Source organism: Lytechinus pictus, chromosome 7, assembly GCF_037042905.1.
Source record: "Lytechinus pictus isolate F3 Inbred chromosome 7, Lp3.0, whole genome shotgun sequence".
Taxonomy (NCBI): domain Eukaryota; kingdom Metazoa; phylum Echinodermata; class Echinoidea; order Temnopleuroida; family Toxopneustidae; genus Lytechinus; species Lytechinus pictus.
Genome location: NC_087251.1, coordinates 39,840,229 through 39,866,530, shown reverse-complemented (window position 1 = coordinate 39,866,530; position 26,302 = coordinate 39,840,229). Strand labels below are relative to the sequence as shown.

Genomic DNA, 26,302 nt, shown 5'->3' with positions numbered 1-26,302 from the left:
ACCCTAAACACGTATATTTTTCTGAGCGAAATAGATACCCTTTTTTCAATATTTTTGTGTTTTTGACACCCTTATCACGTTACGTACGTAACGTGCCCTATCTTGAAAAAGACATCCTTTTTACGTGTTTTTTTGGTCACGCATGGTATCCACTCGTCAATGTAAGTGGCCCCCCCCCCCCCCCCCCCCCGGAGGTAAACACATCAAAGCACTGTGGTCTGATAGAGCAATCAATCTTATGTTTGATATAGGCCTATATTAGAAGACATATACAAAAAATTACATTCCATGTTTAATTTGTTTGTTTATTTATTATCTATGAATGCAAACATTAATCAATGAATGAGTGCATGAATGAAGTAGTACAGATTTCATTCATTCATTTCAACAGATTTCACAGTATGTTCATGACTCAAGCAATAGTAATAAAACTGAAAAGGGGAAAATCACTACACAGTCATGTACAATTGTAAATAATAGATATTCAAAGGTATGTCAATTCTTAACAAGTGGAGCACCTCTGGGAGTCTCGCCTGCATTACGCAATTCAATATAGCAGCAGTGCTGACTTTGCAAGTGACTATACAATAATTATTCACAAAAAACACCATTCATATGATATGCTACTACTTTCATTGACCTTAAATGACATTTGACCTTGATCAAGTGACCTACAACTTGTGCGAGATGAGCAACGATACTGGTTTACCCCTATGTCCACATTTCATTAACTACATGTATATCCATAAACTTTCAACGTTATGATGGCAATTCAACAATAACCTACAACATGGCCAAAGTTCTTTGACCTTAATGACCTTTGACCTTGGTCATGGGACCTGAAACTTGCACAGGATGTTCAGCAATACTTGATAACACTTATGTCCAAGTTTTATGAACTAGGCTCATATACTTTCTAAGTTATGATGACATTTAAAAAACTTAACCTTAGATTAAGATTTCGATATTGATTCCCCCAACATGGTTGAAGTTCATTGACCCTAAATGACCTTTGACCTTGGTCATGTGACCTGAAACACAGGCATGATGTTCAGTAATACGCGATTACCCTTATGTCTCAGTTTCATGAACTAGGTCCATATATTTTTCAAGTTATGATGATATATATATTTTTTTTATGCCTTGGTTAAGATTTTAGTGTTGACGCCGCAGCGGCGCCGCCGTCGGAAAAGCGGCACCTATATATAGTCTAGCTCTGCTATGCAGGCGAGACAAAAATGTTGCCACTATTCTTCCCTACACCTTGGCATCCAAACTCCAAAATTTCAGATAATTGTGTTATTCTGGTCATCATAATCAAAGATTTATTTCCTTTCCCACTTCTCCAAATTGTAGGCAAATACTGAATTCTATTATCAAAACAGTATGAAAAAAAAGCCTTGTAAAGTGCTTAAATCAAATTACGATACAGGTTACTGCTTTTGTAAGTTTTGAATGTAGGGATATTTTGTATCAAACATATTTCAATTTACTTCTTAACCTGATGATCGCAATCAGTTGTTAATGGTGAGCTCACTACATACATGTATTATCTCAATCTAAGAAACTATAAAAAAACATGAAAGACAGAGGCTTGATATTCTCTATGCACTTTAAAGAGAGAATAGTGGCAAATTGCTTCGAAAATACAGTCCGAGTCAAATGCAAGCAATACTTGTTAATGTTTACATCATCACAGTTAAAAGCTCATTCTAGTTATTGCAACTCAATAGAATATTCATAAGTGCATATTGTGTAGTTATTTGGACTATGATACAGTATCGTGTAGCATTATTCATTACAAAATGCATGCAAAAAATATAATAAATGAGAATGCTGTCACTTTATCATATCATATTATGTAAAATGACAGTTTGGCCCAAAAGTTCATTATTGTATAATCTATGTCTCATTCCTTCTTTTTTTTATATTGCAATTTGAAATTCAACAACAACAAAACAAATACTAATTGTAATTTCAGAAAATGAGTTGCATTGATGATATATACATGTCAGAAGAATTTATCTTATCACACACGATTCTAAATCTTATTTCATACCAGATGCAACAATGCCAATAATCTCAGTCTATATTTGTTAATTTTATAATGAAAAATAATAACTAAACATATTGTTTTTTCTATGCTTAATATATTTCAATTAGTTGATCTTAATTTCCCTATTCAATTATATGTATACACTTTTTCTACAAATATTTTCTGCATAACTCTATTTTAGCTGAACGTCATAACATACATGTAATCCCATAATAAATCTATTAAAATCAATTCTCCACATTTCTTGAAAAAACGCTGGGCATGTTCTCACCATTTCTCTTTTAAATTGAGTATTCCACAAAAAAATAAATTCTTTGTAACACCTACAGTACAGTAGGGCCCCCAGAAAATTCTATGACAATTGTACACTTGCCAAACATCATAAAATTGACTATTCTAAAAAAAATATATATGTGCTATCATGAAAAATATGGTATCAAAACAAATTATTTCATTCTGCTCTATCATCACATTGACATATCATCAGGAAATTTTATCAACTTTACCCAACAAGTGGAGTGCCTCTGGCAGTCTCACCTCCATTATGCGATTCAATATAGCAGCAGTGCTGACTTTGAAAACTACTATAAAATAATCACAAAAAACACAAATCATATTATGATACAATACTACGTTAATTGACCCTAAATGATATTTAAACTTGATCATGCGACCTAAGACTTGTCAGTGATACTTGATTACCCCTAATATCCACATTTCATAAACTATATCCATAAACTTTGAAAGTTATGACAGCAATTTAATAATTACCTCCAGCATGGCCAAAGTTCATTGACCTTAAATTAATGACCATTGACTTTGGTTATGTGACCTGAAACTAGCACATGATGTTCAGTGATACTTGATTACTCTTATGTCCAAGTTTCATGAACTAGGTCCATATACTTTCAAAGTTATGACAAAATTTCAGGATGTTCAGTAATACTTGATTACCCTTATGGTCAAGTTTCATGAACTAGGTCCATATAATTTATATACTTTCAAAGTTATGACGAAATTTCAAAAACTTAACCTTAAGTTAAGATTTTGATCTTGATCCCCCAACATAGTCTAAGTTCATTGACCCTAAATGACCTTTGACATTGGTATGTGACCTGAAACTCAGGCAGGATGTTCAGTAATACTTAATTAACCTTACGTCCAAGTTTCATGAACTAGGTCAATATACTTTCTAAGTTATGCTGTCATTTCAAAAACTTAATCTTCGGTTAAGATTTGATGTTGATGCTGCCGCCGCTGACGGAAAAGCGGTGCCTATAGTCTCACTCTGCTATGCAGGTGTGACAAAAATCTGAAGTTTTAGAAAAACATTTTAAAAATCTTGGCCAAAACAGTTCATATTTGTGCTTGTAATTTCTTAGCACAAACATTTCAGGAAGGTGTTTCATAAAGCTAATCACAAGTTACGAGCAACTTAATGAACAGTCATTCATTAAGTCGCTCATAACTTATGAAAGTGACCCTTGCTTAGGTGCTAAATTAACATCAATGTAAATTTGTTGTATAGGATCACCAGTCGTTTGTTAAGTTGTTTGTTACTTATGAACAGCTCTATGAAACACCCACCAGGTTATACCTTTTGTTTGGTGGTGACATATCATGATACACAACGTAATATCAATCATAGGTTTTAACATTTTTATATTGGTAATTGATATTGTTTGAAAATATATTGACTTAATAATAACATAAATTTGGCATAAACATTACTAGATTTTCTGGATAGAAAATTCCACCTAACAATAAAGTCCCATCACATCCCCATTCATGCGAAGTACTTTATAAGCTCTGTTATTTGATACCAAATTTGTCATGGTACTACCAATATTTCTGATAAATAAGGTAAATTTTATGGTGTTTGGCATGTGACCAATTTGCATTTAATTTCCTGGAGGTATGTTAACTTCTAGCCCCAACTGTACATATAAATGTCTACAATAGATTTTTTGCCCATGCTCCATTTTCCTTCAGAATTTTCACTTGATGTTTTTTTTTCTTACGTCTGCAACTCGACCAAGGTCTAGTAATTGTGCTCTAACTAATTAAAAACTTCAAATCCTAAATGTAGTTTTCTTGAGACCTTAACATAAATTTCATATTACATGTACATAAGTGCATCAATCTCATCATTTAACAATGTCTAATGCTAAATCCATTCAATGGAAATTTGAGAATTCTTCCCATATTGTGACATGATTAATCAAAATTTCTCAATCCCATACATTATGGATAGAAAATTGTACAGGGTACATAAAAAAAAATCATTATCTTACACCATGTTGGAAATTGCATCAGAAAGAAGTACTGTCTAGCTTTTATTACTGGCCTCTATACCTACTCTGTTGTAATAAGGAGCTGTAGTCCATGATTGTCTACTGTTCCAACAGCTTTTGAAATTCTTTGGTTAAGATTTCCATTGTGCTCTCGTAGGTGTGCATCTACAGTCATTGTTGTGAGGTCTAGGACCAGGGATGTAGTCGAGGCCGGTACTTCCTAAGTCACAAGGCCGCTTGAGAATAACCTCTACGAAAGACTTTGTATACGCGACTCCAACCAAGGCCATGGCAAAGGACAAGGCTGGCTAAATCTGGCCCTGATACCGGCCTCGATTACCGATTCCAACCATTGTAGAACAGCATCAGTTCATGACAGTTTGCCGCTCTACCAGTTTCCTGAACAACCCGTCTGGTATCCTCATCAGCTCCTCGTACGCACCCGTCTCTGCGATCCGACCAGAATCCAGGACGGCTATCATGTCTGCGTTCTTGATGGTTGACAAGCGATGGGCGATGGTGATGACTGTCCTCCCAACCATCAACCTCTCAAGGGCTTCCTGGACCAGATACTCACTCTCGGCATCTAAGGCACTGTCAAAGATAGAGAGAAAACGGTGGATAAAAATAATTACTAGCAAGGGCTAGATATTTCCTGTATTTCATAAGAACAAGCAGGGTGTAACGATTTTATCACTTTAAGTGTATCCTTTATTATTGCAGAATAAGGGAAATCAATAGAATAGAAGTTAGAACTAAAGAAAAATGCAAAACCCTGCATTTTGAGAGTGATTTTTGAAAGGAAGTCATCACAATGATCACAATAAAAAGAATGTGCATTTTGCCATTGAAATTAATGCGCAAATAGTAATGTGCGGCGCCATGCTTGAATACGGTTTCATATTACAAGGTTGAAATCAGCACTGGGCATGCGTGTAACAATGAAAACAATATTAAAACAACAACAGCTACATGTAAACACCAAGAAGGTGATGTGGGCGTATATTACCTGTTTGATCTTTGTGACCAAGTAAATAGGTAAATACGGGTTTGTCTCACAAACAAATCAATCAATCAGATTACAGAATTCATGAGAAAAATGGCCCACTAAAGATAATGTTTATATTATTAAGGATTCTTCATGTACATGTATGTTGTACATTTTGACATATTTTGTGCATTTATTTGATTGCAATCTATGGGTCAATGCCATTAGTTAAATCATATATTCCACCAATAGAGAGAAGTTTTAAAGAATTGAAATAACATTGATTTTTATATCAATAAAGATAAAGAGCAGATTTATGAAACTGAATGCAAAATTTGAAGAAAAACACAATATATCAAATACAAAAATCATAAAATGATCTCATGGGGAAAAAAGACAACAATGATGAAATTTCACATCTAAAAATCAATATTTATTTCAGAATTATAAACATATTCCATGAGAGATTACACTGTTCTCATTTTCAAAACTAAAAATGCTAAATAATTCATAAAAAGAAGCCATCATTTTTTCTAGAAATATGTTCAATCTTGAATTAATTTTGCTCAAAAATATATAAAACCCCAAGGGTGAGACTTGTATCTTAACTGTTGATTCAAATTAAAAACTGTACATGTGCAAGGATTTCAATCTACATTAAATCATATCATGTAAAATTGAATATTAAAACAAAATTAATACCTTGTAGCTTCATCTAAAAGTAATATTTTAGGATTCTTCAGTACTGCTCTAGCCAAGGCTATTCTTTGTCTTTGACCACCTGACAACACCGGGAAAAAAAATTACGAAGCAAAATAGAAGATAAAGAAAAGGAAATTAATAAAGAAAAATAGTTTGATTAGAAAACTCATTACTCATGCATATTTCTCTAAAAGGAGAGAATAACACTGCACAAAGTTGCATTCCAACTTGTTTACCAATACGTAGTATATTTCATGGTGTGATAGAAAGAATTTCTTGTCAATTTCACCTCTCTTGCAGAGCTCAAGAATTTTGCACTTGGAAAGTCAATTTCATCTAATTTTGTAATTTCATAACTTGCATGTTCATTTCATATTGTAATATACACAGCAGGAATGTCTACCTCTGTCATCAACAATACAGTATTACATGAAAGTCTTGTTGAATACATTATCACTGGTGGGCTGTTAGAATCTCTTCTCTCTAAATTCAAATATTTTGAAGAAGCTGATAATTTTTTTTTTTAGAGTAATGATTCAAGAGACTTTTTTTTAAAACCTACAAAGAGTTCTCTACCCGCCCTTTCACACGGAAAAAAAAAATCGTGATTTGAATGATGATTCCAGTGAACAATAAGGCTAATGACAAATTTTTAGCACATGTGAAACCAAACGAGAATCACGAACGCTAATCACAATCACGAATCGAAATTCTACTCCAGAGGGGTTGGGTGTAGGGTAAGGGTTATATGAAGATTTGAGGAAGATGTCAACAATTGTACTAAGGCTGGAACAACAATCTCAGAAAATAGTTCACTGATAGCTCTTTGTTCACTATAAAAAATGTAAAATATGAGATTGCAAACATGGTATTAATCAACATATCACAATGTAATAGTGAATAAAAAAAAAATCTCAATCCAACACAGAAATGACTTAATCTGTCACGAAGCTCACAAGGCCTATCTGGTAGGGCTATTCAAAGACACCAACATGTGCGACATGAGTGCCAAGAAGATATCATTCGGCATAGTGTACAGTATCAGTTGCACGGCAACAACATTAGTGCTAAAAGAGCACTAACATTAAGCCTAGTCACATCTTTAGGATTGTGATGTCAAAGTTGATCCAAGATTAAATAACACGTTGTGATATCAGGCTTCACTACGACATTATTAGTGGTCAAAGGGCCTCTGTTAGCACATTGTTATTCTAAGATTCTGTGCAGCCGGTACAGGTTGGCATTTTCAAATTGCCCTGCCAAATAAGCATTAAACGCTTCTTGAGAGGCCATCTTGGACGAACTCTGAATAAGTGACTATAAATGACCTCAATCCCACAAAGAAAATTGCTGTGGATCCCTATCCTTGTTATTATAAGCAAAGGATTATTTGAATAAGTGAAAGAGAACCTAAAATGTAATGGCCCGTATTCTGAAGTCTGGTTTAATTTAAACTCTGGTTTTAAGTTGTGGTTTAACTATGGAAAGCCAGTTGTTACATAAATCTCTAACAGTAGAGGTTCAATGTACCAGCTCATTTGACTCCCAAAACATTATTAACTGCCTGGGAAGGATAAGTATGACAATTGTCTTCACCATCAAATAATTAGTGAAGAGCACAGTTAACATGAGAAGCATTCACTGTAAAGAAAGTTTTGAAACCTTTGGCTTCCCATAATTTTAGCACAGAGTTAGACCATGGTCTAAGTTAAACCCGACTTCAGAATACGGGCCAATATCAATAAATATAATAATATCTGATACATACCCGAGAGCATGAGACCCCTCTCTCCGACAACCGTTTCATACTGATTCGGGAATGATTTGATGAAGTTGTGGGCATTGGCTGTCTTAGCCGCCTCCTCTATCATCTCCATGGAAACGTCATCTGGATCGACAGCTCCATAGGATATGTTCTCCCTGATACTGCATGAAAAGAGTGTCGGCTCCTGCAAAGTGAAATAAAGAAAAATACCAACTACTGCCTTGAAGAGGTTTGCATGATTGCTATTTTTGATTGAAATCACAATCCATCACTAAACAAGATAGACTTTCAACCGAAGACAATGTAAATTCAGGCCAGATCAAGAATATATTACACAACTATCTTCTAAATGCGTCATGGCGTAGCGGTTCTGACTCTCGCCTTGTAATCAGAGGGTCGTGTGTTCGAATCCCACCATGGCCTAGCGTCCTTTGGCAAGGCGTTAATCCACACTTTGCCACTCTCCACCCAGGTGTTAAATGGGTAACCGGTAGGAAGTGAAAGCCTATATGTAGTATGCCTAGCAATTGAGTCTTGTTGGAATGCTCCCCAGGGAGTGGAGAAGGTGCATACATTGTATGCGGGCATGCAAGGATCCGATGACCGGGGTAATATGTCTGTAAAGCATTTAGAGACGTCGTTCCGATGTATTAAGCGCTATATAAATGCGGAATATTATTATTATTAATTATTAAAATTTGACCACTGTATAAGTGAGAAATAAAGTCATGATCACTGAAGCATGCTTGTTATGCTTCATCCATTGCAAGGTCTGAAAATATGCTTCATTGCATAAAATGATTCATTATCATTCATCCATAACTGATCAGAATTTGGCACTAGGTGCAAAGGATAAGCGATGGTTTTCCCTTTAAAGCTAAATGAAAGTAGTTGCAGTAAAACACTAATTTCGTGAGAAAGTCTGTAAAACCAAGGTTAAGTATGACTATATCATCGTGGATCTAGATCTGGTACAGTTACACAAACTGAACTTTGTGAAATCATAAAATCTAAGCTGAAATACGATCACACTGAAGATCGCCAACATAGATAGGCACACGTGGGACAGTGTATTATTATTGCTGGAATAAAGACCTGAATCCGCGCTTATTTTGCTTATTTCTCAGCAATTACACAATTTCTTCCAGAATCCTTTGGCACATATTTTTTATTCATACAAACAGACACTTGGGTGGTCATTATATTAGATTCTGTAAAAAGTCATTTTGTGATTGTTACCAGAACTGGAATTTACCTTTAAGATCTACATTTCAACTGATTTTAAGCTTGAGAATTTTCAATTTCCGACATGGTTCATCTGTTGTTAATGTATAGTGAACAAATACTTCGTTGGGACACTGTATATCCCGAAACTTTCAACGTGGAGCATCGTGGCCCAGTGGATTAGTCTCCGGACTTTGAAACAGAGGATCCTGGGTTCAAATCCCAGCCATGGCGTAATTTCCTTTAGCAAGGAATTCATCCAGTGTTCTGCACTCGACCCAGGTGAGGTAAATGGGTACCGGCTGGAAGTCATTCCTCAAAAAGCTGTGTGCTCCTGATAGGTAGCCTAGCTTAGCGGGGTAAAATAATAGCAAGGCTTGCTGGGAGAACAGTTTTCGGAACTGAAGTGGCTACCCTGGGTAAATATACCGTTATCATTATTATTATTAACCCTTTCCATGCTTGAGAAGTTATTTTATGGATAAAAATAAGATTCATACATTCTATTTTTAATGGGCACCTGATAAATAAATATTGATGTAAAATCACAAAATTTATCAAATAAAGCACATTTTCATTTTACATCTTTCACATCGTAATGGTTTTAGGGAGGGCAAATATATGTTTAAAATCTTGTAATAAAGTGGAATAGCGACATGAACTCTTGGGGGAATTACCAAATCTAAAGATATGTTTTGATATACACAAATGTGCATTCATTTGTCACAATCTAAAGACCCTACCTGACTAACAGTTCCAATTTGATGTCTCAGCCATTCTGGACTCAATATAGTGGTGTCCTTTCCATCTAATGTAATGGAACCTGGAAAATATTGAATAATAAATATAAAAATGCTGAACACAACCTGACTTGATCAAAAAATATCTTCTGAATTCTTACTGATTCAATCAAACATTTTGTGAGCTACATACTTATCCACGGTAGTGTTGATTATTTTAAAGTCAATATTTGATTTTGTATATAGTGTATATACATTCGCGTTACAGTGTTTACATCTATACAAATTTATAGAATTTTGCTGATTGTTTCTACTCTATTTATATCATATTACCCTTGAAAAAAATTTGATAGGGGGTCTACATCTTACAAGCTTTGCTTTTCAGTAGACCCCTCCACTTTTTTAATTTCTTTGTTACATTTCAACCCTGCATATGTTTATGCAGTTGATGCATCTTTTCATTGTAAAAATGATTTATCATGAAATGTACTTTGAGGCTTTGAGGAATATGAATATATCAATAAATGAAATAAAAAATAAATAAAATCTCACTAAAAATTCAAGCAACGGCTCACCTTCAATGGGGTCATAGTACCTTAACAGGAGAGCCCCAAGACTAGACTTCCCTGATCCACTGGCCCCTACAACAGCCATCACTGATCCCGCTTCCACAGATAAAGTCAAGTCCGTGAAGATGGGCATATCGCGGCGCATTGGATAGGAGAAGTGTAGGTTGTTAAAGTCTATTGCCCCTTTGAGTTGAGTTATGTCCAATTTAAGACCACCTGAAACATATGAATATGAATGACAGTGATATAAATTGAAAGATCCTATCGAATACAGAATCCATTCAAATGACCACCCAAGCCAAAGGATTCTGGAAGAATGCTGAGGAAGTAGCAATACAGTGCGTATAAAAAAAAAACGGGACAGATTTGAAGTCTATAAAATTTTTGTTTCAAATTATGATGTCTATATTTTAGTGTTAAGAGGTGCTCTGACGTCGTATCTTTCAAATGCCATTAAAAAAATTAGTTTCATTTGTGCTTGAGCGAACAAGGAATGTTTTTGTCTGGGGTTATAAAGGAGGCTTGTGCCAAAATGGCATAAAATGATAAATATGATAATCGGCCTTCTTGCTAATCAGCAGACTTCCTCTTAACCTTTTCATTATCTTTGCCATAATTTTCGAATTATGCGGTCAAAACTCATTTTCAAATTTTGTTATTTGCTTGAATTGTTCTGTTACTGTTACTTTCTAATATGTTCTCTTTTAGCTTTGCAAGCGAAGTATGGGAGAGCGTGTATTTTTTTTCAAATCCTTTCATTGTGTGCTACAAAGGTTATGGTGCCTTTGAACAGTGGCATGCAGATGGGCGGGGGCTTGGGGGTGCCCCCCCCCTTCAATTAAAAAAAAGAAAAAAAGTGGAAAGGAAATGAAAGGAAAGATAGAAAGTGAACTATGATTTATTTTCTAAATATTATGTCAAAATCTATCACAAAATTTGATATTTTAATAAAAAAGTGGAAATTTTTGCTTGCTCGCTTCGCTTGCTCACAACTTTTTTATACATTTTATCCGATCTGCCATAGCTAGCTCCTTCAAAATTGACTCAATGCTATTGAAAGACATGAATCATTACCTGTTTGTCCTGTCAAGCACATAATTAAACTTGGTCAAGGAATCAATAACTCCCTGAAAATAGGATTCATGTTTTTTTAAAGGTACCATAACATAATTTGTTTCACATAATAAAATGATTTGAATAATTACAAGTTTTCCCAATTAATAATGCAAATCTTCTTGCTTGTGTTGACACAAAGTCTTCTTTTCTTACTTATGAAGGAAAATTCAAAGGTAAAAGAAGTTTAAATGAATAAACAAAATAATTCAAGTAAATAAATAAATTTGTAAATGAAATTTGACAGCATAATTCAAAAATAGTGGCAAAGATAATGAAAAGGTTAAGAGAAGGTCTGCTAATTAGCAAGAAGTCTGAACATCAAATTTCTCATTTCTGCCATTTTGGCGCAAGCCTCTTTTTGACCCCTCCACAAAAACGTCCCGTGTTCGCTTTTTTTTTTTTTTAATGGCATTTCAAAGATAAGATTTCAGAGCATCTATCAATATCAAACTATAGATGTCATAATTTGAAACAATTCTTTATAGACTTTTCAAAACTGTCCCATTTTTTTTTTACGCACTTGCTTTGGATATTTTTGGGCACTTTGGGATTTTTCCCATTTTTGCTCTGATATGTAAGTTCTGAGAATGCTTACTTGAAAGTGGTATAGAAGGTTTTCTGTCAACAAGCTCCCAAAGCCTGGTGCTAGCTCCAATCCCTTTCATCAGTTCTGCATAGAAATTACTTAATCCTGTATTAAGAAGATGAAGTCAAGGAGAACATTTTATCTTAAACATCTAAGGTTCATCCTTACGACATCATTACTCATGATTATGTTCAGAAATGTTGTTTCTCTCGCCTCCAACCACTTTCGAATTCATGAATTAAATGTAATGTCCTGAATCTGAATATCATATTTCAATAGGTAATTTATTCCTAACAGTGAAAAATTAAAATTTTGATGTTTTGTGATTGTGGTAACACAGAGGGATGCTGAAAGAAGGCATTTTAAATCTTTTTACTTTTAGAGGCAATACAATATCTCAATTTTCCAGTTTTACAAGGAAGAATCAAATACAGTGTAAAAAATAAAAGGCAACACATACCCAAAAAAGAAACATTGTGTCTCATAAAGTGACCATGAGGCCAGTTTAAAGGGATGGTCCGGGCTGAAAGTATTTATAGCTTAATAAATAGAGTAGAATTCACTGAGCAAAATGCCGAAAATTTCATCAAAATCGGATAACAAATAACAAAGTTATTGAATTCTAAAGTTTAGCAATATTTTGTGAAAAGAGTCATCATGAATATTCATTAGGTGGGCTGATGATGTCACATCCCCACTTGTTCTTTTGTATTTTATTATATGTATTAACCCTAATTCTCCCGGGGGGGGGGGGGGGGCATTATGGCCCCCCCCTCAACAATTTTCGCGATATATCTGCTGCGCAAAATTTTTTGACCTCGCCGCTCACTGACTTTTTACTTTCAAGTCTCGCGCAAATTTTGAGACCAAATTTGTGACGCCCAGGTACGCGGTTACGACATTACGCAACATTATGTAAGTGCATGTCAGACCCAAAATTGCTCATAAACGTGATTTCATGTACAAATCCAATGCAATTTGTGTATTTGGCCAAAATTCATAAATGTATCATTATTTCTACTTCTAATGATTAAACTTAATTAATTTTGCCTTGTTTATGATCAGAATTAAGTCTGGAACAATTTCCATCGAAAAAACAATAAAAAACAAAAAGTAAAAAAACAACGAAATACATAAGAAATTTAAAAAACAATAAAATACATAAGAAATCGGTCTTGGTACCAGAATTTTTTTCATTCACAATTGTTAGAAATGCTATAAAGAATATTTTCACCAAAAAATAGCATTCTAGGAGCTTTATTTAGTGAATCAGAGCAAAAAGTATGATTTCATGAATAAATTAGCATAATTAATTCATATAAAATAAAAATATATGAATTCAGTGAAATTTACCAATGCAACTGCGTAGATTACGTCATTCTCTACCATCATGCAAATTTTCGTTGTGATCGCGCAATCCACGGCTGAGATCTTAAGGGGGGGCCATAATGGCCCCCCCCCCCCCCGGGAATGACAAGAATCAAAATACCCCGGGAGATTGAGGGTTAAGATGTAAATATTTTCAGCCTATACTATCCCTTTAAAAGGTATATAGAAAAGAACTTATATATTATGTATATGTTTTAAACACACGTATGTTATTATTTCTTCAGGTGAACGATACTGCGTAAGTGGGACAAGAAGCATTATAAGCAGGACATCTTTATAGCAAAGGAAAAAAGTCCTTATCATATGTGTATAGCGCAATTAAGAGCAAATAAAACAACATTTGAAAAATAAGTACTACTATCATATGAAATTGCACAAAAAATTTATATATACTTACCCCCGATTGATATTCCAACATAGGCAGCATAAAGAAGGAATGCAGAGAGATCCCCTACAGTAATCTGTGATTCTGTCATCATCAGACCTCCATTATAAAGGACAGTCATGATGATAAGATTACCAGATAAACCCATCTACAAGAACGGCAGATACAAAAGAAATCTAATGATTAATACCAGCACACAACACTGGCACTGGTCTGACGGTCCCAGACCAGTAAAAATTGCTGTTGGGCCAGTAACTTTTCAGAAATAGCCAGATTTACTGGTCCGACATGACCACTTAAAAATATATCAAACTGATACCAATGATATTACCTCATTTTTGTGAATGATAAAAATGGCTCTGGCATCTTTTAAAATTGCTTTTATAAAATTGAGAAATAGTGTTTACTTTAAATTATTTTGTATGTTTTTTTTTTTTTTTTTTTTTGGGGTGGGCAATTAAAGACAACAAAATAAACTCAGACAAGTCTTTTTTAAATGTTTTTCTTTATTTTGGGAAACCAGTAAATTTGATGTTCGGACCAGTAAAATTTTTAAAAAACTAGGTATACTGGTCTGACATGAACAGGTTGGACCAGTAGAAAAAAAGGGTTAGTGTGGAGCCCTGCTACTACTACCAATAAACAACAGGGGCCCGTCTTACAAAGAGTTGCGATTTGTCCGATCAACCGCAACTATGGACGGCCAGCAAGGTCATACATGTTTGTTCAAAATATTTTCTATCTATGATGTATACTCATGCAGTCATTGTTTTCTTGAAAATTCCCTGTGCTTCTCTTTGTTTACAAATGACACTGTGCAAATTTCCTTTGGAAAAAATTATGACATTGATGGATTTCCATAGAGTTACGATAGATGGGATCAATCGTAACTCTTTGTAAGGTGGGGCCCAGGGGAGCATGTCATGAAGAGTTTAGTTTAATAGTAAGTGATTTTTCACTGACTAATTTGCTCTCAGCCAATCAGATGCGAGGATTTACAGTAGCTTATAACAATTGTCAGTAAAAATCATGAACAACAGACGTAATGAAACAATCCCCAGAACAATGCAAAAAAATATGTGATCCAAGTACTGAAACATACGTAGACACATGAGTATTTTAACATTTCTGACTTTTCCCATATAAAGTAGAATATATTTTTAATGAACACAAAATTCAAATACAATGAAGAGGAGGGAAAACTAGTAATGTAACATACATGATCCTAGTATATTAACATAAACATGTGATTTTTCTTGTATAATATTTTAAATGAACACAAAATTTAAATATTACAAGAAAGAGGGAAAACAAACCTATACAACGATTATTTTATCATCTCCTGTTCATTCGGAACAGATTTTTTTTATTGATCCCAATAATAATAAGTTATGGGTAAAATCCTTTTGCAAATTTTAAGGGCTACTTCACACAATTGGGGGCAAATTTCCCTTTACAAATTTAACCTTCATCTTGCCTGCTTACAATAGGAGAGAATGATATACTTACTGCACCGAAGAATAATCCACTCGCAAATGCCTCTTTCTTTGTGAGTTGAAAGACACCTTCTACTCTGTCGCTGTAAGCAGCCTCCTCTCGTTTCTCATGGGAGAACGCCCTCACAGTTCGTATACTGCTAATTCTTTCCTCTGCTACCTGCGTATATGAGAAAGCGAGAGAGATGGGGGAGGGGTATTCAAGATTTAATGATTTATATTTGATTTATTAAAGGCCAGTTTAATCGAACATAAGCTGAGATGAATTGTGACAATTAAAGTTATAATAACATGAAACTGTGAAAAGGTTGTTCTTTTTTTTCACAATCCGGTAATATGCACCTCCACACACCTTACAACTGGTCTAGGATATGATGTTGGAACAAAGTGCATTTTGCTTATTTACTGAAAATGTGAATGAAAAGCATCTGTTTGAGGTTCACATTGACTGTACGAATACCAATATAGCAATTTTGGGTGATTGGAAGCCTTTGTTTTGGAGTAAAGGCCAAACTAATTAAAAGTCATAGCCAATTGTATGATTGTTACGACGTCATTACGAATAGATATTCATTTTGATATTTATATTTTAATATTAGGGCAGCATAGTCACAGATTTGAACATAAATATTTGTACAATGATTCATAATTTTAAACATTAAGATGTTCCATGAACATTTTACTACAATTTATTCCAATAGGGTCAAAGACTAATCATCAGGTGTGCGGTGGCCTTTTCAAGGGCTGTATGTAAACAAGAGAGCAAATTATGTCATAAAATCTTTGTCATAATAATAGCCTTATACTTTTGTATTTCAATGCTCCCCAGGGAGTGGAAATTGTGCACTTTTTGTGCAGGATTGAAATGAATCCAATGACCGGGGTAATAATATGCTATAACGCGCATTCTGGGAAAAGCGCTATGTAAAAATTGGCTATTATTATTATTATATGTACATGTACCTTCAACAACGAATTAATCACAACTAAAATGTGCTGAAAAGACATATTGTATATCATATTTATTATTGTTTGAAAGATGAAATCAGCAAACGTAGTATCAGAATAAATCAGGACGAATCAGATGTTTATAATCCAAATATATTTTATCAAATACTTTGAATATTGTATTTTATTCGTTTTAACAATAATTACACTGTCACATGTTAACAATAAACACCTACCCATTGAATGTGTCAGGGTCAAAAATCGCACATGCTTGTTTCCCACTAAAATCAATAACTATATAACCTGAGTGTGTATGAATGAGTGAACGTTGAATTGGCCTCATAGAGATCAATAATAAATGGATTGTAATAATTGTTCAAACTGGAATGTAGAGATGAGTATCTACATCATATTGAAAGGCTCAGAATGGAATACCAGGGGGCCATTTTGTAAACTTGTCCGTAAGTTGAGAGCGACTTTAAGAACGACTGGTGATCCTTTCTTACGCGCTAAACCATCGCCAATGAATGTACCATTTACCACAAGAAAGGACCACCAGTCACTCTTAAAGTCACTCTTAACCTACAAACAGCTTCAGGAAGCACCCACCAGAAATATTGCATGCATTAGGGAATGTTGCAAAAAATGATAAATGAGTGCAATACTGACCATAATGTGTGGAATCTTTATGCATCGGATGACGTAAAGCCATCCAAAATAATCATTATACTGCGCAATACAGCATGATATTGCACAGCTAGTTTTGTACATAAACCTATGGGGAATTTTGTCAGATTTGGGCGCATCATGCAATGCACACTGATATTGCACGGGCAAGTCATGCAGACCAAAATACATGTCTCAATGCACCATCCAAAGGCCATCTCTTGATAACATTGAGGTTTTACTGGATTTGTTAACTTACCTGTGTCGCAGTTGCTAAAGAGTCTTGGACCTTCCTGGATAGTGAGCGTACGTATCTCCCGTAGAGAATGGCAACAACGGAGAATGGGGGTACTATTGATATTACTACAGTAGCCAGCTGAGCCGATGAATAAAACTGATGGGGGTAAAAGGGAGAAAGACAAATCAATAATAATGATAATAGTCAGTTCTTGTATAGCACATAACACATTATAAATAACATCTCTATGTGCTTCCAAAGGACTTGGATATTATTACCCCGGCTGTAGCTCAAGCAGCTAGCTTCCAGCGCTCGGCATGTACCCATTCACCTCACCTGGGTTGAGTGCAGCACAATGTGGATAAATTTCTTGCTGAAGGAAACTACGCCATGGTTGGGATTTGAACCCACGACCCTCTGTTTCAAAGTCCGGAGACTAATCTACTGGGCCGCAACGCTCCACATGTTGCACATCAATTCAGACTAGTGCAATATAACATAATCAGGGTCCAGTAACACAAAGGTTGGTGACACGAATGAATGTACACTGTGGTCAGTGCTATCAATTGTAAAGATATTCTTCTAACTATGATTGCTAAGCTTCGCGTTACAGGCCCCTTTCATTCTCAACATTCCAATCATTTTTATCATTTTGATAAATGTGTCGGCAATATGATGTAGAATGAATCATAGCATTGGCTGATCCTGTTAAATCTTGAATATAGCGAGTTCTGTGGTCAATTTATTTCGAAGGTAATAATAATGATAACAGTTGATATGTCTATGGCACTTTTTTCACGAGATACAAAGCGCTTTGAGATGCTACCCCTGGTCAAGCTGTCTCCCTAAAAATGAGGAGGTGTACAGGAAGAGGAAAAAGCCATAACCTAAAATGGGGACGATCTGGGTGTTGGAGGACAAGACGGACACCAGAGAACATCAACACTGCAGAAGAGGGAAGCGAAGGATTAACATTGCTTCAGAAAGAGTGTACCTATCACAGAGTTCATTAAATTGAATAACCCGACTTGACCTAAGACTTCATCCATTTCAGATAATTCTTTTTTTTACACAAAAATTTAAATATTACAAGAAAGAGGGAAAACAATCCTATACAAGGATTATTTTATCATCTCCTGTTCATTCGGAACAGATTTTTTATTGATCCCAATAATAATAAGTTATGGGGGAAATCGTTTTGCATATTTTAAGGGCTACTTCTATCACAGAGTTCATTAAATTGAATAACCCGACTTGACCTGAGACTTCATCCATTTCATATTATTCTCTTTTCAATCATTTGCATGTTGTATGATTTGTAAGCTGACTTTGCTTTACTGGAAAGTAAAAAGAACTAAAGCTTAATATCATTGTTATTTCATTGTTGTTTCCAAAGTTACCTCACAAGTTGGTGCAAATGTGTTTTGACTCTCTCTCAAAGATTGCCCACTGTGCATTCAACCATGACCTTATACCTAACAACAAGTGGTACACCTCTGGCAGTCTCGCCTGCACTACGTGATTCGATATAGCAGCAGTGCTGACCTTTGACCATGATCATGTGACCTAAGACGTGTACAAAACAATCATTCATACTTGATTACCCTTATGTCTATTATCCATGAATTCCATCTGTAGATCCATTCAACTTTCTAAGCTATGATGCCAATTCAACAAATACCCCCAACACAGCCAAAGTTCATTGACCCTAAATGACCATTGACCTTAGTCATGTGACCTGAAATGCACACAGGATATGCAGGGATACATGGTTACTCTTATGTCCAAGTTTCATGAACTCGATCCACAAAATTGTAAAGTAATGATGACAATTCCACAAATACCCCCAACATGGCCAAAGTGTGTTGACCATAAGTGACCTTTGACCTTGGTCATGTGACCTCAAACTCAGGCAGGATCTTCAGTGATACACTACTACCCTTATGTCAAAGTTTCATGAACTAGGTTCATATACTTTCTAAGTTTATAATGACATTTCAAAAACTTAACCTTGGTTAAGATTTCGATATTGAATTCCCCAACATGGACTAAGTTCATCGACCCGACATGACCTTTGACCTTATTTATATGACCTGAAATTCAGGCAAGATGTTTAGTAATACTTGATTACCCTCATGTCCAAGTTTCATGAACTAGGTCCATATACTTTCTAAGTAATGATGACATTTCAAAAACTTTTTTGTTGTTGATGATGCCGCCGCCATCGTCGCAAACTTTTATCACAGTGCGCCAAATTGATGCCTGTTGCCATGGTTAAGCATGCTATTTTATTTTGAATGAATCCACTCTTAAAAACAGTGGACTCAAGAATAAAATAGTGTGTTTAATCATGGAAACAGCCGTCAATTCGGCACAATGAGACTGAAGCGCGCATCAGTATTGGACATTTTTTAATATAGGCAGAAGATAAGCGTGATTTATACAGAAAATCTGTATAAACCATGGGTTCAACCGTTCGAGGTTTTTCAAAACCATCTTTGTGACTTCGTCCCTTGTGCTTGATAGCCAAATTTATGATTTATCATTCACTTTTACAAATCAGATCAACATTCTTTAATAGTGTATGACATATCAAGTTAAAAACCATAGTAATACTTATCCAACCAACTAAAAATGAAAAATATAAATCTGTATTTAACTAGCAATCAATCAAATCTGTATATGAAATAAATATTGGAATAATGGGGAACTCCATAGTGGACTTACCATCATGCCTATGCCTCCAATGACCTGCACTGTTGACCTTAGACCATCGGAAATGTTAGATGTGAGTGATTGGCCGATCTTGGATGTATCAGTGGACAGTCTGTTGATGAGTTCTCCTGTAGACGTCTTGTCAAAGAAACCAATCTCCTGGGCAACTACAGACTTGAACAACATCTCCCTCAGTCGTTTGATGATTCTTTGACCTGAAGGTTAAAAGGTCAAAGGTTACATATCATTTCTGAGTACAATAACCTAAACTCCTAAAGTCTTCTCAAATAAACCAACCTCATGAGCAACTACAAACTTGAACAGCCTCTCACTCTCAGCTGTTTGATGATTAGCTGACCTAAAGGTTAAAGGTCAAAGGTTAATAACACCTGGGGCGGTATTCTGAAAACGTTCATATCTCAAATATGTTCTTTTCTACGTCACAATCTCAAATTGTTATTCTGAAAACATTCTTATCTTTTGTTCTTATCTTTTTCTTATCTTGCTTTCCATCCTATGCTGAGCGCGTAAATCTATAACTCGCGCATAGATAATACAAAAGCGCGCTAAAAAGATAAGAACAAAATGAAGAGAAGTGGTATTCTGAAAACGTTATCTTTTATCTTTAGCTTTCACGATATTTATGATATTTAAGATAGCTAGAGGGTTATCACATCACACAAAGTCCGCGTTCTTTCTTGCTCAAATTTGATGGCCACTGGTAGTAACAAGTAATCCTCCCACCCTTTCTTTCATTCACCCTTTATTTTGCGTGTCAATTACATACACAGCATGCTGATTCTAGCAAACTCGCTTGCCATCGCATGCAGTCATTTTTATTCTCTTTAATAGTTTCCTTATTTCGGGGGCGATTTTCTTCGTTCGAAATTGAAAACAAATGAACATTGAATTTCAAAATACAATATGCCTTTGAAAATTTGATTAAATATCAAATACCATAATTCTTAAAGGCCTACTACAGGCAGAGCTGCTCTTATGTAATATCACAGCTGTTGTTTATGGTCTAACCCTCAGGCTTGCCTATGCGGAGGAGAAATATTACATAAGAGGGATTATCAAGCAATTCAGGGTTGATAGCGCTTGGGAATGAAATATCTTGGTTCCTCCGTGACGAAGATTTTGTTATCGGGGTATATGACAGAAGAAAAGCCCTGAGCTATTGCGGTCGCCTCTCCAACGAGAGTTTGACGTAATGATTAGTGTATTTTCAAAGATTTGCTAAGGTCAGATTGTTATTACAGTGATGTTCCTTCACTATTGGCTTTAAAACCATTAACATGGCATGAAAAAACTTTGTGATACCGTGAAATAACAACCACCACTAAAATGGGTCTAGCTAGAACACTGCATCCAATATAATATAAACATTGAATGTGACAAACCTGATGTCTGCATGAGGTAGACACGCCCAAAATTGGCAGCTGCGCCGACCAGGAAGACCCCCGCCAAGAACGTACACAACCTAGTTAACCTCTTCATCATATCATCTCTGCTGCCCTCTTCGCTCGATGTATTGTAGATGGTGTCTATAACTTTGCCAAGGGCAAAGGGCACTGCTATAGTGACAGTACTGGATATGAGTAGGAGTCCAATAGCAACTATATTCAAGAAGATAGTGATAACAAATAGACTACATGTTATAAGCTTGTAATATGTATCCCTGTCAAACGATTGGCTGAAATCTATCACATGACCAGTAATTTTTTTTAGCTAAAAGAAAGATTTGCTAATGACTGGTACTAATAACTAGTTATCCCAAATTTTCATTTTCAACAGTAATCCAATCGGTACCCTATTTTTTCGTACTGGAGTTACTCAAGAAACAGAAATTGTTCTATTCTTCTTCATCAATACAAGATATTTCAACAAATATTAGAATGACTTACCGGCAAGTCTATATTTCTCAGGTTCTGCTAAGGACAGCAACCTCCAGATTTCCGATCTCTTTGGAACCGTCAAACTAGGGATAGGTTCATTCTTGGTCGAGTCTGCTCTCCTGAACCCGTTTCTTCTGACTGACGAGGAGTGAAAAGTTCTCCTGGAAGTACCGACTAGGGCACTCCATCTTGAAGGTCTCAGTGTTGACAAGTAGTACTGCTTTATAGTCCTTGGGAAAATCCTGCAAGTGCAGAAGACCCTTGCTGGTGTGAAAGACGAATGGGGAATCGCTATTGCCTTTCCTGGGAATATCCTTGAGGGAATACATTTATGGCAACAATCAAGGCATTGTTTTGTCCTGTTCATACTATTTGAGATGATGCATTTGCCATAGACGGGTAACCGATGCATAAAGGTGGAAGTGCCCAGGAGATACATTCTTGAGGTAGTTTACCCTTGACTGATGAATGGACTTCCTCTGGTTCTTCCTTCCTGAGACCAGATACCTAGTCATATAAGAGAATTTAGGTAATTTACTGACAAAGTTGTTATTTTTGTGTGATTAGTAATGCCACATTCACACCAGAGAACCAATGCCAGGCAAAAAAAAAAAACATTCTTCTTCATCCGGTTATTTTTCAAACCCCCAAAACACAAGTAGCCTATGGAGAACAGAATTTCTCTACCAAACTGACCTTTGATCTTGGTCATGTGACCTGAAACTCAGGCAGGATCTTCAGTGATACACCATTACCCTTATGCCTAAGTTTCATGAACGAGGTCCATATAGTTTCTAAGTTATAACATTTCAAAAATGTACCTTGGTTAAGATTTCGATATATTGATTCCCCCAACATGGTTTAAGATCATTGACCCTAAATGATCTTTGACCTTAGTTATGTGACCTGAAAATCAGGCAGGATGTTTAGTAATACTTGATCCATCATCAATGAGACCTCAAGGCTAATTCCAGGCAGTGGACACCACGCTAGACTGATAAATCTACTGTTTCTTCAGAGTTTTTCAACTTTTCTGATCTTTTTTCTCCTCCCGGGGAGGCCAGTCAAATGTATTGCTGTAGCTGTACACATGCATGACCAAATTATTTCCAAACACCCCTTAAACAAGTTTTTTCTCTGTGTGCAAAATAACCATGTAAACAAGTTTTTTGCAGGCTTTATCGCCAAAATATGACCTTCGTGAAAAAGCTGGTCGAAAAACATACCCTATACTTGTTTGGCTATTCTTTAAAAAAAAAAGCTTTGGAAAAAAATACATTTGACCCTGTGATTGACCATTGACCATTCTTTAAAAACCACCTTTTTTTGGAAAATCTGTGTTTTTGATACCCTTTCCGAGTGCATGCGCGGCATGCGTCCAAACCTGAAAAAAAATCACCCCTTTCAACGCGTTTTTTAAATCATGCATGTGTACACTGTACAGCAATATATATGACTGCCCCCCCCCCCCCCCGGTTGTCCTCCTCCTACACAGACGGATGATGGCCATTGCGCTCCTAATGGTGGAGCTCCACTAACGCCCAAACTACAGCATCATGGAGAAAAGGGTGGGCGCACCCTCCTCGATTACTCCTAAATTTTGCTTTTTGACGGGGGGAAAAGGAAGAAATAATAAAGATAAATTTATAGTAAATAGGAAAGACTTCGTTATGTCCCCTCCACTAATTTTAAAAAATACTTCTCTAAAACCCCCTTCTATCGTTTTTTTTCTTTTTTTTTGTACTTCCGGTTGGAACTTGGATTCGAACCTCTCGCTGCAGAACGAGGCATCTCCAGTCTGTCGCCTTACTCACTAAGCTAGCAGGAATTTTTCAAAGCCATGGATTTCATAGCGGTTATCAACCGATATTACGACTAGTCTACTCTCCAAGAGTATTGGGTATTTATTTTTCTGACGGAATGAACCGATGCCATTGAGAATTACACACGCTTGAGATTTTGACGGAATAAAGCCATATTTTGGTATGTACAGTATCTACCTCAGGCGATGGTTCGTATCTAGGCTCCACTACACTTTCAGATTCATGTGGATCGAATTACCAAACTCCAAAAAAGTGCAGCCCGTTCGATCCTGAGATGTCACATATATTATATCCCCATCTAAAAAAATGTTTTCAAATCAATTCTACATTGGAAGGCCTTCAAGTACAGAATCATTTATTTTCGATATATATTTGTGATATATCGAATTATATATAATTGTGAATAATATATTTTTTTTGCATTTTGTCAATTTTCAACATCACAGAAGATTGCTACAGGCTCTATCAAAATATAAAATCATTTTAACATAAGAGGGAGTCCTACTCCCTGACCCTAGTTTAGACATAATTGTGCATAACTTAGAACTCCTCAACATGCTTAAGAAATGGAATGACATTGGTAAAATGCTAATAAAGAAATTATGAAGTTTAACTTAAACTTATAAGCATATGCCTAACTAGATCAAGTAATAAGTTTGTAGACCCTATTGAAATTGAGAAAAATCATGATCTAACTTAGATAACTTTGGTGCATCAATGATTATCAAGTCAACTAAGCATGTATTGCCATTGGCTTTTGAAATCAGTTATCACACCATCAATTGGGACCTTTCGCAGTCCTCACGGACGCTAATATTAGGGACCCCTAACACAAAAGTTAACGCTTAATCATACACTTGATTTTTAAGATTGATTGTGCATTATAGTCAATAGAATCAAACGTAGAAAACTGCTCTACGATCAATGCTAAGCTTTGTGTTACAGGGGGGTTACAGGCCCTACAGATTTGCTTTTCGTGTGCAAAATCCTTTTCCGCGACACCCACCATACATGCATGTATATTACGACTGATGGCTGGAGATATTCGAAATGCAGGACCTAAAATAGATTATGACATGGATAAGAAAGTGGTTTTTCAAACAAATTGAGTACATATTGAGTGAGGAAAAACTTACTGAATGAAGGCTTAGATATAGATCATTACAGTCCATCGAATCGATATTACATTTGATGTGGATTATTGGTGGATCACTGGCAATTGATTTCATGGGTCAGATCAACCTCTCCAGCCGAAAATTCCGCGCGCGTTGATATGCGCACAGCATATGCAATACGTTTGAACTCGTTTCTTTTGTTTCTTTGTTTCTTTTGTTTCTTTTGTTTACTCCTTCTACACAAACGATATGCCTCTCGCACACGATGTAATGGGCATTATGTTTTTCTTTCCCCAGAAATGGGGGATTAGATTCAAATTCCGGGGGGACCACTTCCATTGATGAGTGGATACCAGGCACGACCATGAGGTTTCGAAAAGTACCCTAAACAAGGGAAGCAATTCTTTTCCAGATTATGAAAATGCATCTCTTAACAAGTATTTGGCTTGTGAAACCCTACAAGTATATATATATCCCTTTTTTTCAGCATTTTAAACATCGTTTTGACACCCTTATTACGTTACATAGGCCTATAAGTAACGTACCTGCCCACTCTGTCCCCTTTAACGCGTGTTCGCTCCTGGTATCCACTAATCAATGGAAGTGGGCCCCCCGGGCGGCCTCTCGAGCTCTAGGAGGAGTCAAATGTTGCTTTGGAAAGTCGTCCTCAATCGGATATATCGCTGTTACCATAGTAGCAACCAGAATTTTGCACACGAAACGCATATTGAATGTTTCCGTCGCAGATGCGAAACGAAAAAAATAATCTCATGTCACACAATTTGCATTGCAGGACAGAGTTTTACGACCATGATGACGGGCCCAAAAAGTCTCTTCCAAAATCAACTACCGTCGTAAATAAGCGTGCGCGTCCTCAAACGAAAGGTCGGGAATATCAACAGAGTAGAGGTCTACGCATACATGTATGCTACGTTAGGCCTTTAAATTCTAAAAGTTTCTTTGAAAACTACAAAAAATTGATTTTAATTTCAAACCATTTCAAATGACTAGACCTAGTGGAAGAAATCGTCGGTCCATAAAACCCAACCCGTCCGGACATGCAACAACCAGTGGTAGGATGGGGGCACTTATCCAATAATACAAGGCCATGATATGTAACCTTGTCCTCAATTAGTAACCCCTGCGTGGTGAAATTAAAAGAAAAAGATTTTAAACGTTTGGGTTATTTTCTCTTGATCTAGACTGGATAAATACTTGATATTTTGGCAGTCAGTTTTTACTACAGTAAATTCATCATAAAAAAATATGCCTTGGCCCAAAACTAAATGATATTTTTTTTTCTAATTAAAAAGCGAGTCTGTGAAGATGAAGATCTGCATCAATCTCTAATACCACCAATAGAGGGTCTCACAAAAATATGCTCAAATGAAAGGTTTTGAGCGCTCTGGTGAAAAAAATTATTTCTAAGTCTAGAATGAAAACAAATCATAACTGAATGGATCTGAGATTTTTTTATAATCACAAAAGTTTTTGAATGTGCATTGTATGTTGCATAGGCTCACCACAGACAGGGTGGTTGAAGAGTGCAAGTGGATGGGGTGTTTCCACTCTTCCCGAAATTAAGGAAA

At 35.8% G+C, this 26,302-nt stretch overlaps 1 protein-coding gene across 1 annotated transcript in view; it reads right to left on the bottom strand.

The window, feature by feature from the left end:
- Positions 1-291: 291 nt before the first annotated feature.
- Positions 292-26,302, bottom strand: part of LOC129264483 (ATP-binding cassette sub-family B member 10, mitochondrial-like) — a 29,002-nt gene continuing 2,991 nt past the window's right edge. Inside the window, exons 2-13 of the mRNA XM_064102667.1 lie at positions 21,785-22,282; positions 21,281-21,496; positions 19,890-20,092; positions 17,184-17,318; positions 15,324-15,470; positions 13,827-13,962; positions 12,050-12,145; positions 10,345-10,554; positions 9,773-9,852; positions 7,809-7,989; positions 6,041-6,119; positions 292-4,944 (exon numbers count right to left, since the gene is read on the bottom strand). Of these exons, the coding sequence (XP_063958737.1) occupies positions 4,716-4,944; positions 6,041-6,119; positions 7,809-7,989; positions 9,773-9,852; positions 10,345-10,554; positions 12,050-12,145; positions 13,827-13,962; positions 15,324-15,470; positions 17,184-17,318; positions 19,890-20,092; positions 21,281-21,496; positions 21,785-22,214 (2,142 nt within the window). The 5' untranslated portion in view covers positions 22,215-22,282 and the 3' untranslated portion in view covers positions 292-4,715. The remainder of the gene's footprint in view (positions 4,945-6,040; positions 6,120-7,808; positions 7,990-9,772; positions 9,853-10,344; positions 10,555-12,049; positions 12,146-13,826; positions 13,963-15,323; positions 15,471-17,183; positions 17,319-19,889; positions 20,093-21,280; positions 21,497-21,784; positions 22,283-26,302) is intronic.